The 18882-nt window shown below is 39.6% G+C and overlaps 1 protein-coding gene and 1 non-coding gene across 2 annotated transcripts in view; one reads left to right on the top strand and one right to left on the bottom strand.

Annotated features, from left to right (window-relative positions):
* LOC126260573 (neuroendocrine convertase 2) overlaps nucleotides 1-18882 on the top strand; it is a 1523774-nt gene that overhangs the window by 807849 nt on the left and 697043 nt on the right. The window contains exon 5 of the mRNA XM_049957908.1: nucleotides 10856-10893. Coding sequence (XP_049813865.1) covers nucleotides 10856-10893 — 38 coding nt within the window. The remainder of the gene's footprint in view (nucleotides 1-10855; nucleotides 10894-18882) is intronic.
* On the bottom strand, nucleotides 13018-13091 carry Trnas-cga (transfer RNA serine (anticodon CGA)). The gene has a single exon. It is a non-coding gene; the product is annotated as a tRNA-Ser (tRNA).

Genomic DNA, 18882 nt, shown 5'->3' with positions numbered 1-18882 from the left:
AACTTCGTACAGCCACGTTATTTACCTCGGGTCAAGAGTGAACTTGTTTGCAGCAACACACGTACACATATGGACATCTGGACCAACATGAACTGTCAGCACGGCGACATCTGTTGCAGCTTTCTTTGATGGTAACAGAGGGGCACGCCGACAGAGGTGCGAGCTACTAACAGCACTGAACACACAAGCACCACGTTGGACGGTATGAGCATAAGGAGGCGTCGTCATAAGGATAGATAACCTTGCATACTGTTACGGTTTGCCATTAGGCACGTAATACGATTATTTCCGGTTGACAATGCGGGTAATTTGCGCAGCAGACGTTACGTTTCTCATGTGCACTGTAACTTCGAGCCGGCCGAGGTGGCCGAGCGGTTCTAGGCGCTACAGTCTGGAACCACGCGACCGCTACGGTCGCAGGTTCGAATCCTGCCTCGGGCATGGATGTGTGTGATGTCCTTAGGTTAGTTAGGTTTACGTAGTTCTAAGTTCCAGGGGACTGATGACATCAGAAGTTAAGTCCCATAGTGATTAGAGCCATTTCTTGTAACTTCGAGATCCCTGTGACGTCATCTGTCATCAAGATAACTCAATACCGCGTGTTTCCAGTGACGTTGGAGATCTGTTCGACAGTTGCAATGGCATGTTATCATTCACTGTAAACATTTGTTCATGGGTTGCCACCACCCACGTGCCACGATGCCTTGAAGCAGCACGGAATAACGTACCGTTGCTTGTAACCTCCGACTTGGAGAGAAAACATCCTGGGTCCCTTGTCTGATGCCAGCCATTACTTCAATTTTAAATAAAAATCATCAGCAATATTGACCCAAGATTTTCAGCCTCAGGAGTTGCACGCGTTATGCCAACGGCCTCGTCAAGGAGGGTGGAGAAGCCGAAACAGAGGGCACTTTCATGCCCACGTAGTGAGAAACTGTCCTAAAAGATGAAAGAATCAGTAATGATCAATATCAAGAGGATGCAGACGTCAAATGGGAACTACTGTATCAAAGACACTAGTGGTCTGTAATTGGAAAATAGTCATGATGATTTCTCCGTTGCCAAAAGATTCCGAAAGAGTACCCCATTCGGATCTCTGGAAGGGGACTGCTAAGATAGAGCTAACAACGAGAAAAAAATTGAATAGACAACGAAAGGATAAAATTCTACAGGTCAGGCTGTGGAATGCGGAAGCCTGAATGTGGCAGGAAGTTAGACAATCAGAAAAGAGAAATACAAAGACTCTGTCTAGTTTCAGAGGGAGTCACTGAATTGAAGTGAAAAGAAGATAAGGATTTCTAATCATGTGAATGTGGCGTAACATCAGCATCAGCGGGAAATGGTGCATGCAGAATAGGATTCGGAAGGCAGGTCAGAGAGTGAGCTATTTTGAACTATCTCAATACATAAGAGGCAATGTTATGACTGACTCATTATCGCCCAGATCAAACCGCTAAGGATGGAAACTTTAAATTTGGAATGTGTCAATCTTATATTGTAGGCGTGGTTTAAGAAGGGATTTTTAGAAATAGGGGAATAGGGGTGGAGCGCTTTTTGAAAACTGTCGCTATTAAGACAATTTTGAAGCTTCACCTTCGAAAATTTATATTTCGTTTCTCGGTGAGAAACAGAGAAATACATGTTTCAGCATTTTTGGAATTTGATCCTATGGGGATAAAATAGTGGGTGAAAGCTTTTTTTTCTAAAGTATATCGTCATTAAAGAACTACTACAGTATTTTTAAAACTACATCTATGAAAATTGGTATTCGACTTCTCGGTTAGAAATAAAAAAAATAAAAAAATACGTGTTTCAGTGTTTCTGAAAATTTAAACGCCTAAGGGACCGCATTAGGGAATGAAAATTTTTAAGAAAATATTTCGTTACATAAAAAAAATTTAAAGCTAAATTTAAGAAAATTGGTATTTCACTTCTCAGTTAGACGTAAAGAAATGTTTGTTAGAGGATGAAAAGTGCTATGGGAACTCCTCCACAAGAACGCAAAAACCATGTTTAACGAAAACTTTGGACTCCACCTACCAGAATCGCTTTTCTGGTCAGAAGTACAACGGGAAAAGACCATGCTTATATGTCGTCTTAATGAGTGTGAAACGCTTAGGAGGAGTTGCAATTTGTGAACAATATAAAACTCTATTTAAAAAAAGAAACATAAAAAATCCCTACAGGCCGCACAGTGTACACGAGCGAAGAAGAGGGCGCTACTCTAGTACAGTCACATAGTAGTCCACATTATAACTGACAGCAAACCAACCCCAACAACGTTAGTATACATTCCACCGTCAAAAGCAAAAGATGAAGAGATATAGGAAGTATATAGCGATAGTGAACGTGTGATTTAGCGTGTCAATGGAGATGAACATCTGATAATCATTGGTGACTGCAAGACAGTAATGGTGAAACGAACCTAAGACAGAGTTATGGGATAATATGGGCTCAGTAGCAGGAATGATAGAGGAGAACAGCTGATAGAGTTCTTTTGTAAACTACAAATAGTAATAGCGAGTACACTGTTCAAAAATAACCGTAGTAGGAGCTATTCTTGGAAGAGGCCTGGAGATACCGGCTGGATTACATAATGGTCTGACAGGGATTATGAAATCTGATGTTAAATTGTAAGGCGTACGCAGGATCAAATTTAGACTCAGACCACAATTTAGTAACGTTGAAAAGTAGGCTGAAGTAAGGTTTGAAGTTCTCTAAGACTGTAGATACTGTGATAATGAATACTACAGTAGACAGTTCAGTTGAATAGGAACGGACGTCTCTAAAAAAGGCAAACTCAGAAGTTGAAAGGATAAATACAGACGTAAGAAAGGTAAATGCGAAAGAACCTTGGTTAACAGAAAAAATATTTCAACTGAAAGGTGGAAGAAAGAAGTACGAAAATGCTCAGGAAAAGACAGGAATACAGCAATATACGTCACTACGAAATTAAATAAATATGAAGGTAAAGTGGATAAGGAAAACTGTGAAAAAAAGGATAAAGAAATAATCTTAGGAAGGACATATTGAGCATACCGAAAAGTCAAAAGAACCTTCGGTGAAAGTAAAAAGAGGATATAGTAGATAAGTGAAAAAATAAACTGAAGGCCTCCGCGGCGCGAAGAAACCATATGATGTGTTAGAAAAATAGAATTGGTAGTTGATATGGATGACACAGGTTATCCCGTATTACAGTCGAATTTCATAGAGCTTTAGAAGACTTGCGATCAAATAAGACGGAAGGAATGGCTAATAATCTTTCGGAATCTCTGTAGTCACTAGACGGAGTGGCAACAAAACAACTATTCACGTTGGTGGTTAGAATGTATGACACTAATAACACATCATCAAACTTTCGAAAAAATATCATCCACACAATCATGAAGATAGCAAGGGCGGACAGGTGTGATAGCTATCGCAGAGTCAGCTCATGCATCCAAGCTACTGACAAGAATAACGCACAAAAGAATCAAATAGATAAATCGTGATCTGTTACATGACGATCAGTTTGGCTTTATGAAAGGTAATGGCACCAGAGAGGCAATTCTGACGTTGTGCTTGATAAGAAAGCAAGATTGAAGGTAAATGAAGACAAGCTCGTAGGATTTGTTGACCTAGAAGAAGGGTTCGTCAATGTAAAATAGTGCAAGATGTTAGAAATTCTGAGAAAAATAGGGGTAATCTATAGGGAAAGACGAGTAATGTACATTATGTACAAGAACCAAGAGAAAACAATAAGACTAGAACACCAAGAACGAAGTGTTCGGTTTATAAAGGGGATGATACAGGGATTCAGTCTTTCTCCTTTACTACTGAATCTGTACACCAAAGAAGCAATGGTGGAAATAAAAGAGGAAGATTAAAATTAAAGGTGAAAGAATATCAACGAAAAGTTTCGATGATTACATTTCTATCATCAGCGAAAGTGTGAAGGAATTTTAGAACTTACTGAAGAATATGAACAATATAATGAACACAGAATATAGACTGAGAGTAAATCGAAGAAAGACGAAAGCAATGAGAAGCAGTAGAAATGAGATTATTAGTTACATCATCTCTGAATTATGCTGATTACGCAGTGTTGTTCAATTAATGACATTGGTGATAAAATTGACATCAGAATTAGGGACTCTAAAACAGACGAAGTGATGGAATTCTGCTACCTTGAAAGCAAAAGTAACACGTGACGGACGAAGTATAGAGGACAGAAGAAGAAGAGAAGCGTAGGAGAAAGAGCGCATTTATGGCCGAGAGAAGTCTACTGGTATCAAACATCGTGCTTAATTTGAGGAAGAAATTTATGAGAACGTACGTCCGCCCCCGGTAGCTGAATGGTCAGCGTGACGGATTATCAATCCTCTGGGCCCGGGTTCGATTCCCGGCTGGGTCGGGGAATTTTCTCCGCCCAGGGTCTGAGTGTTGTGCTGTTCTCATCCACATCGACTGCAGGTCGCCGAAATGGCGTCAAATTGAAAGACCGGCACCCGGCGAACCGCCTGCCCGACGTGGGGCCCTAGCCATACGATTAAATAAATAAATGAGAACGTACATTTCGAGCGCTGAATTATTTATAAGTGCGTAAATAAGAGATTTTCTCATCAGATGCTTCTTTTTTTTAAGTAAAGCGTCATCAGTGATCGGTAATTAAAGATAGTTACAAGTTGATTTGTTTTTAATATCGAACAACTGTTCGTTAAGAATTTCTGCTTGTTTTCTCGGGTACATCAAGAAATGCCGTCGCTGGCATGTCATTGGTGTCTTTCTTCATTAGATTCTGATATTTGTGGTAATTTTTCGCTGCTATTCAAAACTACGCATTTCTTACGTTTTACATAGCATACTTGTGTATTGTGTTTTGTAGTGTTGCCAACATAATATTGCCATTGTCTTTGACATCTGTTCTTTTAGTTAATTATACGTGTGTTATTCTGTTTAATTATGTTGCTGTGTAATTATACAGGGTGTTACAAAAAGGTACGGCCAAACTTTCAGGAAACATTCCTCACACACAAAGAAAGAAAATATGTTATGTGGACATGTGTCCGGAAACACTTACTTTCCATGTTAGAGCTCGTTTTATTACTTCTCTTCAAATCTCATTAATCATGGAATGGAAACACACAGCAACAGAACGTACCAGGATGACTTCAAACACTTTGTTACAGGAAATGTTCAAACGAGGATACATGCATCCACCCTCCGTCGCATGGAATGCCTGATGCGCTGCTGCAGCCCTGGAGAATGGCATATTGTATCACAGCCGTCCACAATACGAGCACGAAGAGTCTCTACATTTGGTACCGGGGTTGCGTAGACAAGATCTTTCAAATGCCCCCATAAATGAAAGTCAAGAGGGTTGAGATCAGGAGAGCGTGGAGGCCATGGAATTGGTCCGCCTCTACCAATCCATCAGTCACCGAATCTGTTGTTGAGAAGCGTACGAGCACTTCGACTGAAATGTGCAGGAGCTCCATCGTGCATGAACCACATGTTGTGTCGTACTTGTAAAGGCACATGTTCTAGCAGCACAGGTAGAGTATTCTGTATGAAATCATGGCGGTGAATCGAGGAAGTACAGTACATACTGACGAAACTAAAATGAGCTCTAACATGGAAATTAAGCGTTTCCGGACACATGACCACATAACATCTTTTCTTTATTTGTGTGTGAGGAATGTTTCCTGAAAGTTTGGCCGTACCTTTTTGTAACACCCTGTATACTGTGTAAGAGCAATGAAGGAATTGCGATGGATGTCTTTTTTTTATGAGTGAACGTAAGCGCATAGTAGTGTGACGGATATTGAGTTGGAGGAAAAGGTGAGGAGCAAGAAATATAACGAAAAAGGTGAGGATGGGGGAGGGGGGGGGGGTTCGTGCGGCGGTTGGGTGGGAGAGGGTGAAAGATGGAAAAGACTATTTTCTTCTTGATTTGATTTTTTTCAGATATTTTACATAGTGTCTATTTTCCAATATTTGTTTGGACATTGAGCAACTGTTCATTTTGTGTTAATACTTTGTATATGTGGATATTTTCAGGGAAAGGGAGATGTCTGTCTTTACAGGTGCTTATGGTGATCATATCTTTTTCACTATTGGTTGGTCTGTTCTATTCTTGTTTTACATGCTCTGCAAATGTTGTATCTTTTGTACCATATTTCAGTGATCTGACGTGTTCTTCATATCTTATGTCGAATGCCCTGCCAGTCATTCGAATGGATGTTTGGTTCAAATGGCTCTGAGCACTATGGGACTTAACTTCTGAGGTCATCAGTCCCCTAGAACTTAGAACTACTTAAACCTAACTAACCTAAGGACATCACACACCCATGCCCGAGGCAGGATGCGAACCTGCGACCGTAGCGGTCGCGCCGTTCTAGACTGTAGCGCCTAGAACCGCTCGGCCACCGCTGCCGGCGAATGGATGTTTGCTAACAATCTCTGCAACTGAGTTGACAGATACAAGTTTGTTGGTATCTGTCTGGATTTGATATCGGTTTTGGAACGTGCTTTTGTACTGAGTTACTTGTTTTGCAAGCAGTGTTTACGCCTTGTTTTTTGAATGTATTACCCATTTTACGTGTGAATTTGTTATGGTATGTCATCGTATGCCATTTTTGTGGTAGTGCAGGTTATATGTGTTGGCGTAGTTTGGTTAATTTTTTTCGTTATGTATGTCTTTATTTTCGTGTTTAGTTTGTCTACTTTTTTTTTTGGGTAGGGGGCATTTTTAATGCTATTTGTTTCATAATGGCCGGCTCTTTTTGGTAATCAGAAATATTTTGGAGGATCCTGTTCAGTCTGTTTAACATGTATCTAATTGCATCGTGTTTCTGATTCTGTAGGTTGTTTGAAGTCACATTTAAGATAGTGGCACTTGTTGGGTTTTCTGTATATGTCAAATACGTGTCTGTTATTGTATTTTCTGATGGTTATGTCTAGAAAATTGAGTGCCGGTTCTTGTTCTTCTTCTTCTTCTTCTTCTTCTTCTTCTTCTTCTTCAGCGATCTCTTCCATTATGGTACAGTTCTACAGTTGTGAATGTCCAAAACACAAAATTTCCTGTGACACGTATTTTACACAAGTCAGTTACGAATTCTTCACAAATGGTGAAATCCTTTTAAAAGAAAGCCAATAGATTTTCTTCGTCCCTTTGTTACTTTGGCGAGGTGATTTTCATCGTCGAAAACTGGTATGACCGATGTTTTCAAGGACGCAAATCGAATTCTTTTATTGCTTGTCTAGCAAACAATAAAACAGTAGCTAGTGAATACTATGGAAGTTTCCTAAGTGAATTCATTATTATTATTATTATTATTATTATTCAGTTGATGTAAGAAACTTCCATAGCACTCACTAGCTACGATCGTGTAAAATGGGACTTTGTTACAAATTAAGGCGAGAGAGAGTGACATAGTTACGCCGTCTGTCTGTAAAATAACACATTTTTTCTATTTTATTCGCTGTTCACGTCTGTTGGCAGTTTTTATAGCCTGTGGCTTTATCGGAAAACAGGACTGGCCTACCGTTTGGTTAAAGAGTTACGATAAGTCTCTTAAAATAACATGAAGTTTGACCGATTTACTAAAACAAAGGCCTTGAATATGGGAATAAAACCGATTAAGAGGACACTCAGATCCATGTCTAGAAGAATCAGAAATTCTTCTCGAAATTTGTCGAAGATTCTGCGTCGTAGAGAGCTATTTACAGGCATAGACAATGATTTTACCACTTTTTCTCATTGAAGAACATTTCCTCTACAGTAGCAGCACATGCGCTGTTCTGACTCTTAGAAGACGGCAAACGATAATATGAACAACTAAGTAAACTCTGAGAGAATACAGGGATGTCATGCTTATTGTTTAATTTCCGTATCGCATTATGCGTGAGGCATAGAACCCATTATTGTACTAACACACTGCCCAGCTGGTTAAGATAATGTGCCCTGCAATAACAACTCATTTATGTCCTGACCGCAGTCCTGTGTTGTCTGTTCACACGAATGACAAAGGCGGCCGTCGCGTGGAGCATTATTTGATTTCCATTCTGCATAACGCTGACAGTGAATAGGGACCAATGGGAGAGAGTAACGATAATTGCTATCGGTCTCGTGTTTGTGTCGTTTGGAGATATGATACAGGCCCAGCTGGCCATGATATGTTAGTGCGTGCTCGATAATGACTCACAGTCCCATGAAATGGTGCAAGCTGTTTAGTTTATCTATCGGCCTGCCTGTTTCTGGTTATTCTGCCTGACGCGAAACCTGCAATCGACGTTCAATTCAGTCCGCTGGCGAAGCGTCTGAAACACGTGCAGCTTGGCGACAAACAATAATCCTATACTTACGCCCTACCTATAAATGCATACTTGTCAGATTGCACTGACGTCTAGCAACACAGAAATGCTCGCAACATTGTCCTGTAGATATAGCAACGTTCAGCACAGACCACTAATGTTCGTACAGTCACTAAAGAGTCTCTTCGAGATTTCTGAGTCAAAAGTGAACCAAAATCATAGCTGTTTTAACTAAAAAGGATAGAATTACAAGAAATAACCAGAATAAAATAATAAAAGAAAATATAGATTATTAGGAAAACTGTAAGAAATAATAAAAGTAACCTAAAAACGAGATAAAAAATAAACACCAGTCCGTACCTGTCGATAGGCACTGACGGGAAGATCGCTTTTAGCGCAGATGGTGCAATATCTTTCCACAAGTAGTGACATCAGATCCGTTACCGCATGTGTCAACGAAGTCTCGGAAAATACATTTTAGCAAGGCTGGAGTAAAGGAGACAAATTCTTACACTCCTATCGACTGACGTTGATTGAAAGCCGTGTCCAGCTTGCCCGATTTAGAGATTTACAGACTAACCCTGTAGCGAGTTGGGTATTGTCAAAATCGGATAAAGTCATTTTCTTTCTTCTGATCTGAATTATAGTCTTCCATTAGGGAGGAGTATTCGTGATGGAGGTAAAAAATTAACCAACGAGCTACTCAGTAGTGTTGTGAAATATGACACCACGGATGTAACCTCTCGCTTGTCAGGTAATGACGTGTGTATGAAAGATTGGACAGGACTTTGAGGATTTGCTCAAGGCATTACAAGCATAGGAATTTGGAAAATTGCTGTTTAGAGTACTTCACCTCATCAGGTGCAAAACAACATTGCTGTTTCTACGACCTGGTGACACATTTACAACGAAAGAACCATCTAAATAGTAATTTATTTACACGCATCAACTATACAGGATGTCAGGAGTGCCAGTGAAGATATTTCCATTGATGACTGAGGACGGTGTACTGAACATCATATCAGTATTATTTTTAGGTTGCTTAGTACCTCCAAGTATGCATGGCAGAAGCAAGCCATTAATGTTTATTTTCCTCTGTGCTGCAGGTCAACCACTGAAGTGCGGACACTTGAACGCAAAAGGAATATTCTTTACTGATAGATATAGTCAACTTCGAGGCACAGTTACGACCGCGCAGAAAACATCAGGTACTAAATTATGTGATGTGTTGGCGTGAAGGCAATTAGTGGGTCTTCATTAAGGTACCAATATCACAATATCTGTGCTTTTCCCGAAAGACTCTGGAGATACGCTTTCCGACAGGCGGTCATCATTAGATTAAAAAAAAAAAAAAAAAAGAAAAAGAAACAACCTATACAAAATATACAAGTATACTTAATTAACAGTGAAAAACTATAGGATAACAGGGTCAAAAACTTTCTAGTAAACATGAATCCTTTACGAGAGTATTATGATTTCTTGGCGAACACACTGATTTCATTTCGAAATTTAGTCTGAATCAGAAAAAATGTTTTTAAAAAGTGAACTTTTCTATTATATATCCTACATTCTAAATACATTTCTACCAACGAACACAATATTTAATTCTAAAGTCGGTAACTGTTAGTAACCATAAATATGCAGTTATCCCACATGCGTCTTCTGTCATCGTGTACTTCGATCCGTGGCAGCTTTTGTCATTCAATATAATACACCGTGTATATTTAAAGTGTAATCGGAATCGTATGATATACCAAATTTGACGGTACTTTGTATTCGTTATTTCAATTTTTCTTTATTGTGGTGGTGGCAGCCTGCCTCAACACATAATTTACAGTTGACGTAGAAAACTAAACTAATATGTAGATTTCTCTCATTGTATAAGTGCACCACGACTCTCTATTTTATATACAGTACTCTGCAAATTACAAACATTGAACTATTTGATCGGCACTTGAGCCATAAGATACAGTGAGGCTAATGAAACCAATTTATTGCAGGCTAACAGTTAACTCGTATGACGTGAATGGTTGTGGGTGACACTGTTGTGGTGTGAAGTAATGACTAGGCTGTTTGAACTGCAATTCTTGTACAGTTTACATCGCTGAACCGTACCATACCTCGCGCTGTGCATCTACAAGTTAGCAGTCCGTATACTGTAGAGGAATAGATATATTGAATAAACAGTGTCTTTAACATCGAGTCTCCTGGAGGGTAACAGTAGCATTTGCAGGTATAAGTTTTACCGCATGCTGTCACCTAAAATATTGAAACAAATAAAGCGGATGTAAGCAGAATCTCAGAGAAAATTTTTAGCTTAATGCGTTCGAATCAATGTAATCATAGAAATCGAGCAATTCCAGCTATAATTAAGTATGGACGAGAGAGCTAGCGTTATACGCCGTTTTGTATCAAGTAGTTTAACATAAGCCGGATGGGACCTGTAATCATCCCATCACTGTTATTTGACAATACTGTTACATTGTCTTATGCCTCGATACACTGTTTTCAGGAGTTGTTGATATTAAAGAAATACTTTAAGTCTTTGTTTTTGTTGCAGGTGTGGACTATATGCATCCAGATCTCAAACATAATTACGTAAGTACACAAACAATGTATTATATAACTCAAACTTCATTTTCTACCATTTTCTTTTAAGAATGGCGATGTCTGTTGCAAAATATGACCTCCTCCCAAATGATCATTACAGTTAGCAAAACAAATAGTTAGCCTTCCTCCTCAAATTGTTTTAATTAAAATACAAAATTAATTATTTAGAGTCAAAATACACACAAAGCCGTTACTCTGACGAAGAAGCTTATCCGTCAATCAGATTCCGAATGCTTAAACCAACAAACGAAGAGTGGAAATGTCAAACGTTGTAAGTGAAAAATCTCACATTTGTTAGAAGAATGAAAAAACAAAGTATCTTGTTGTGTACGTAACTTACATGTATCCAAAAAATTAAGAAGCTATTCATATAGTACAGAATCATGCTGCTCCCTTTGTAACGGTAACTCCGATCACCTTGAACAGCAATCGATGCTAATGTTAAACCTTTGCGAGGAATTTTTCAGAACTTGCGACCGTGAGATAACATAATGGGAACAGAACAATCAAACTGGGATTCGTTTCCGAAACACTCCAGCAGAGTACAACCATCAGTAAACAGGTGGGTCAGAAACAGACCTTCTCCAAGCAAGTTGTAACATTACGTATTAAAATCGGTCGCCAGCCTAATTAGGCATTCTTGTGTCAAGGAAAATAATAAAGCAGAAGGCAGTGCTAAGGCTAACCTAACTTTCCTTCACACACACACATACACACACACACTGAACTCTTTCTTTATATCTGCTCACACTACAGCACAGTAACCAAACGTTGCAGATAAATGTACTACTATCTTGAAAGTCAGACAAACAAATGGCCAATGAAACAGCAAACAGTGACATATGCTTCTCAAAAACGTGTACCTTAAATGAACTAGATGCAGCAGTTTACGGAACCAATCACCAACACACATGAAAAAAAAAAAAAATGGTTCAAATGGCACTGAGCACTATGGGACTCAACTGCCGTGGTCATAAGTCCCCTAGAACTTAGAACTACTTAAACCTAACTAACCTAAGGACATCACACAAATCCATGCCCGAGGCAGGATTCGAACCTGCGACCGTAGCAGTCGCACGGTTCCGGACTGCGCGCCTAGAACCGCGAGACCACCGCGGCTGGCAACACACATGAAACTAGTAGCAATACTAAACAGGGAAGAACATGAAATTATTCTGATTTAAAACCGGGGATCTGTTAATGATTATACTCTATGACATCATTACTAACTACAGGGTTCCTGCGCCTGTGCATTAACCAACTTTCAATAGAATAGCTAACACAGTAACTATTTCTTTCGTAAATTCAGTTTGAAGCAGTTAAACATAATTAAAATCTAACTACACCGACTCTTAAGAAGCCTTAGCTTTTCTTCATTGACTAACTTGCCTAGTACATGAGGGCTCTTAAACTTCCATGGTTTGAAGAACGATGCTCATTAACAAAACTACAGAAGTATGTATGAGAAATGGTAAGCATTCCCATTAATAAGTATTAATTAAGTAAGGCACAACAAACTATAACTCTTTAAATAACTAATGTGCTTTGATAATCAGTCTTTTAACCTACTCTAAATATAGTTAGCTATTTAAATGCTAACATAACATTAAATTCAAGTTCAAACACTTTCTCATAAAATGAACACTGACAAGACTTTGTAATTCTGATCAACGTGCATAAAAGGTACAAAAGCAACAATTAATAATGTTTTTCACTTCAGATCAACTTTACTGTTTCCAGGCAAGCCAAATAATTTAAGAAAGTGAGAGCAGATTGATTTAAAAATTCACTGGAAGTGGAGTATTTCTGAAACTATAAAACTGAACTTTAAGCACTATAACTCCATACATTAGAAAGCAATCACAACTATTTTTACAGCTACCAAATGAGTCTTTGCATAATAAATTATGACACTCGAAATTAAATTCATTAGGATAGGATTCCTGTCCAGGTTTGTGATTTGAGATAATCACGGGAGTAAGGTAGAGTTTTTAACAACACCACGATTGTTATTAATATCACCGAAATTTCACAAATACCTGGTCCATTTACTAAGTGCCAAATATAAAAAATTTAGTGGAAGACTGAAACTTCCTGGCAGATTAAAACTGTGTGCCGGACCGAGACTCGAACTCGGGACCTTTGCCTTTCGCGGGCAAGTGCTCTACCAACTGAGCTACCCAGCACGACTCACGCCCCGTCCTCACGGCTTTACTTCTGCCAGTACCTCGTCTCCTACCTTCCAAACTTAACAGAAGCTCTCCTGCGAACCTTGCAGAACTAGCACTCCTGAAAGAAAGGATATTGCGGAGACATGGCTTAGCCACAGCCTGGGGGATGTTTCCAGAATGAGATTTTCACTCTGCAGCGGAGTGTGCGCTGATATGAAACTTCCTGGCAGATTAAAACTGTGTGCCGGACCGAGACTCGAACTCGGGACCGGAAGTTTCATATCAGCGCACACCCCGCTGCAGAGTGAAAATCTCATTCTAGTGGAAGACTGGTGGAACTGCTGGCGTAATCTGCAGTGGCTGTTAACATGGCGGCGATGCAGTCATGACAGTACTGTTGGCCTCGCCCTGTCACAGAACTTCTTGGCGTCGGAATTATATTTTTATAGGGCCAAAAACAATGCCATGATAATAATATCACCAAATGCAGCATCCGAGGTCGATAAATACTACTCTTAGGCTCCTCAGGCATCAAAACTCCAAGAATATGAGTCACAATGATTCGCTACTGTTAGTAAGATGTTAACCACAGCACTGCTCAGCCCAGACTCCTTACGCAACACAAAGGACGAGTTGCCACTTGCGCGCAAACCACACCTTTTCCACTCCACCAGGCTACTTCCGTATCTGCGGGACTTCCACAAATCTCTTACATTCAAACCTACTTTCCATATTTATGGACCAAGACATTTACAGTACATTATATAACAATCATTCCAGTAATTATTTAGATCCAAAAGCACAGTTATTCAACATCGTTCAAAAAGTTGACATAACTGAAATATGTATACATAGTCAAAGAGTTTCCATGACTCTCTACATAAGCAACACTACAAACTGATATAGAAATATCGATACAGATACAAAATATGTCGAAAATAGGTGTAACAGCCTCAAAAAACTGAAAAAAAGATTAGATAAATTAGAAAGAAAATAATTTATTAAGAACATCCTAGGTGGTTCCTGACTGGTTCTAAATCCCAACAGGAAAATTTTTATTCAAGAGCCATTAATACTGGGGCACTACGTTTTATCTGCTATAATACAAGTGCAAAAAAATACAGTTGTTGTTTTATCTGGTAGAACTGCAGTGAAAAAAAACATTACTCATATCTTTTTAAATTTTTTACAAGACTTAACTAATTAAATCCAAGAAAATAATCTCTCAGTACGGACTTCTGTTTCTTACTTGGCTCTATTCTTGGGAACAGATGCTGCAAAGCTTACTGCAGGACTCCCTGTCTTGTTGAGGAAAGAATGTCAACATCGTCAACAGGTATTTCTTTCTTGCAACTGATAAATGTAGCTGGTCTTACACATAATGTATGGCATGGCATACATCAGACAAAGTCTTTCCTGTTTGAATACATAGACATTTTTTTCATTCTTCTGTTTGAGTGTAAGAATTTTTAATAGCTATTTCAAATAAATGAGTATGAGAAACTTTGGTCACACTGCACTTCCAAATATAACACACCAGTATTGACAATAATGTTTCATCAGTATCCTTAAATTCAAAGGTCAGAAGCATGCATTGGCATCGTATGAAATAGATTCATAGCTCTAACTGACTCAGCAACCTTGTGTAAATAATGCAGAACCAGGATTTTGAGGCATGGCACTTGGAACTCAAGAGGGGAGCACTGCTCGCCACGAAGACAACGTGCTATCTACTAATAAGTGTTAGAAACATTTTCTTCACAACAGGGCACATGGAACAAGTCTAGAACATGCAACAGCGTTCCAAGAACACAGTAGCATAGAAAACGCATTTTGTACATAAATGGCACTTAGATCGTTTGACATTTCCACTCTGCAAATGATTTTCTATCTCCACTGCTTTTGAAAGCGAACAATCTGGTGGTGTCCCTGCTACAATAATTTATTCACAAAGCTATCTAAGTTTCAGTATCCTTGCCATTGTCATAAACGGCACTGTTTCGTATATCTCAGTTTCTAAATGGGAGCTTAGAGAACTAGTAGTACAAGCAGCTATAATAATGGTTTTATTTTTATAACCCTTTATCTTTCTTTCATTCCATCACAAAAACCTGCGCAACTAAGACTGTATTTTTATCTCTGTCATCCTTATACAAAAGTAAAACGTAATTAAATATTAGCTATTTCAGATGTAATAATATTTATGTGATTATATAAAGGTCTAGTTTGACTTTATGTACAACTCTGTTTTCAATAAATTCGCTTATGAGCAAGCCAAGTGACACTGCCAGAACTAACTGGATATTGCTGACTCATACTCAATCTCAAGACAACAGCAAACAACACCCGCTCTGCACGCATTACGAACACGTGCCCTTCCCATCGACAAGAGTTTCACCGCGATATTCTCTCTTCTTCTTCCGTGCTCTCACATTGATTTGAGTGATTGAGTTAGCATCTCTATATAAAGAATGATTTTGAGCCTAAGATCTTTCGCTAAGGATCATTACACGCAGTTTTTCGTACAATGACACGAGTTGTAATGATTTTATTATGATTTCAGCATATCAGCTCTGTGTTAGCAGAATATTCTTTCATTTGCATGGGTGCACTAACCAAACAGCAGCCTAAAAAAGTAATTTATTCATAACGTTCCTTTAGCAAACATGACAACCTTAATACGTACAATTAATCAAATAAGAGAGATCTTACAATTTGGATTTGCACAATTTAAGATCGGTTGACTTTAAGGTCACCAAAGGCTTCCTGCTCAATTGCACCAGGAAAGCACATACATACTAAAACAGGAGAAAATATTTTCATTAGGTAAATTATATGCCTATAAAATCAATACAAACGGACGTTTGGTTCTCGGCTGAAATCAGACAGTGACTCACAGTTACATAATACAACAAGAGCAAATAACAACTGCTACAAGTAAACTCCAAGGAACGTCACTGAACTGATTTCCACAACAAGTACTGGGCACTAATTACTAGACTGAGCCACCCTGAGCCAAGAAGCATTCAGTATAACAGAATATCACCATAATAACTTACATGTAAGAAAAGAATTCATGTAACAACGGCCAAATGATCACAATACCAAAAAGTGGACTGTGAAAAGTTAAACTATTACACCCACACAGTTCCAGTAAAAAAAGGAGAGCACCATAAGCCAATGTGCAACGATAAAAGATGTAACGTGTCTATAAATTTAAAAGAACAAAGCGCTCAGTTGGCTTCCAGTGACAGTGATTTTAAGCCATCCAGCACAAGTAACACTCCAAATTACACACTAGGCTGAGACTCCAAGCATTAGGAATATTTATAACACAAATGTATAAAAACATTTAATAAAATACACGTTTTGCACTCTTGACTTTTAAATAAAAGCTGTCAAAAATACACTAGGAATTTGAACGCCCCAGTGGGCTCCATAAAGACAAGAAAATTAAACTTGCCTGCACAATGAGTATGTGTTAGATGCACAAATAGCCATAATTCTCAATTACTCGCAATGCAGAAGGCGCAATGGCTACAGACGTCCATAAGCGTAAGGTGACATCAATTTGACGAACGTAGCTACCGGTATACACTTCTTTGCAAATGGGATAAGTGAAACAAGGAGTAAAAGCAGCCGGCAACACAGAATAAGATGCTCATCACACAAATTCATATGCTTCCGCCGCATTATTCTGCCTGTGTATCCACGGATAACCAACATCAGGGGCAAATTGGAAAGCAGTGTTCCCCAGCCAAATGAATTTGACAATCCGACTTCCATTCAGGATACGACCGCCGGCCGGGGAGGCCGAGCGGTTCTAGGCGCTACAGTCTGGAACCGCGCGACCACTACGGTTGCAGGTTCGAATCCTGCTTCGGGCATGGATGTGTCTGATGTCCTTAGGTTAGTTAGGTTTAAGTAGTTCTAAGTTCTAGGGGACTGATGTCCTGGTTTATCATTCCGCGATTCGTGCTCACGCTGGGAGATATCCCAGGTGTGCCATGCGGATATAGAATCAATGGCTTCAGGAGGGTCTCATACTCAACCCGTAATAATTTGGTGACTCATTGCGACGAGCGCTCAAATGGAAAGATAAATTAAACGCTCGTCACTGGAGGTTCACACCCTGGGTCAGAAGATGTTCTTGATTGCAGCGAGGCAAATGTTCAGGAAGACAAGCGATAACGGCTGGTGCACCACTGAATGTCAGCAGGATGACTATTATTGCGGCTTCCCTTGACGCTGCATCAAAGAGACGCACACTAATAGTACTGCACACACCGGCAAGACCGTAAGCAGGAAAGGCACCAGTTCTTTTTCCACACACGAGTCTCGGTTTTTTACACCATTATCAGGAGGGTCGCATCCGTGTGTGGATGCCCCGAGGATAACGAAACTTGTCAGACAGCATCCTTTATCGTCAGCACTTGGCATAGTGGTGCATTGTATTGAACTGGATTGGATACGCAACACGATCATCTCTCATTCATACACTCGGTGTTAGATTTGTGATGCCGTCAAGAACGATGTCTGTGCCCTATCTTCGAGGATTCATTACCACAAACTCCAAAAGTTTCGCAGTAATCTTGTAATCTATTTTGCGACCATAGGAATAATTTCTGGCAAACATTCTTTCCTGAGCATAACGTCATAACTTCTGTTCTATTTCATGTAGAGAACTATAAATACGGCGTCAGTGATCAGTTGGCTTTCTAAGCACTCCACATCTGTGAAAATGTGTAGTACCACCCCATTGATATCTTAAATGGTGCAGTGCAGCATTCTGACCATATTCCACAACACATTCACTTTTATAAAACACGTACTTGGCGGACTCGACACTATACGCTCACTGTGCCAGACGCCAATGAACATACTATTTTCTAATCTTTGAAGTTAGTATTGGTATGCCGGGCAACTGTAGACCTCTCCGTCCTTTTCAGCGAACTCAAGTGATTTTGGAGAGAGACATAGATGAATGTGAGCGGCGAATTAAGATTTTCGCAATTTTCCTGCTAACCAGGGAAAATCTGCTGAAAACGTTGGTAGGAAACTGGAGATTAACAACCCTGATCTTCCCCATACCACAATGTGTTTCCTTCCACACGCCACGCCCTTTGATACGCTTTTTTTCCGGCACTCTTGAGGTTATTGCGTGCAACATTCAGCGATATTTTCCAGCTCTGAAGGATCGGTACATTGAAAGCTACTCGATAGATCATGAAACGACAAGTATACTAAGGTATCGTTTGCTGCAGATTCTCGGGGCAGTGTGATAAATGTCAAAGTCACGAACTGCTTAATAAGTTCAACGGATAAAAAATTAGTCACCTCTAGAGAAATCACTATAAACATCACTTAATGGCGTGTAATTGCCTCCTGGACTTTATAATCACCTGGATTCGGAAGTGAGTCCATAAGGTTGTGGAGGTACGTTACATCCAGGTTAAGCCACTAGCTGAGGATTTGATCGCTTTGTTCCACCAAATTGTGGTGACGCTGATATCGGCGTCTTACCCGCTCTTCCAAAAGTCCCACGGATTTTCTATGGGATTCAAGTCAGAGGTCAAATCAGGTCAGATGAGAGAGTGTTCAGAAAACCAGTCAATAATTCTTCCAGTGCGATGGACTTCGCTGTTCTCGTCTTTATTTGCCTGTTGTGAGGCGGTTTCTTGCGAGGTGACCGACTCCAAATGTTCATTACAGACAGGGTGTTACCTAGCTGACAGGTGGGGATGAACCTTAATTCACTGCCTGATGCAAGACCAGTCGGATTTGGAAGTGATTTTGGTTCAGAAGG

The sequence above is a fragment of the Schistocerca nitens genome, chromosome 5 (genome assembly GCF_023898315.1).
Source record: "Schistocerca nitens isolate TAMUIC-IGC-003100 chromosome 5, iqSchNite1.1, whole genome shotgun sequence".
In the NCBI taxonomy this organism is placed as follows: domain Eukaryota; kingdom Metazoa; phylum Arthropoda; class Insecta; order Orthoptera; family Acrididae; genus Schistocerca; species Schistocerca nitens.
The sequence above is the reverse complement of the archived record's forward strand: the minus strand, read 5'-3'. Positions and strand labels throughout refer to the sequence as shown.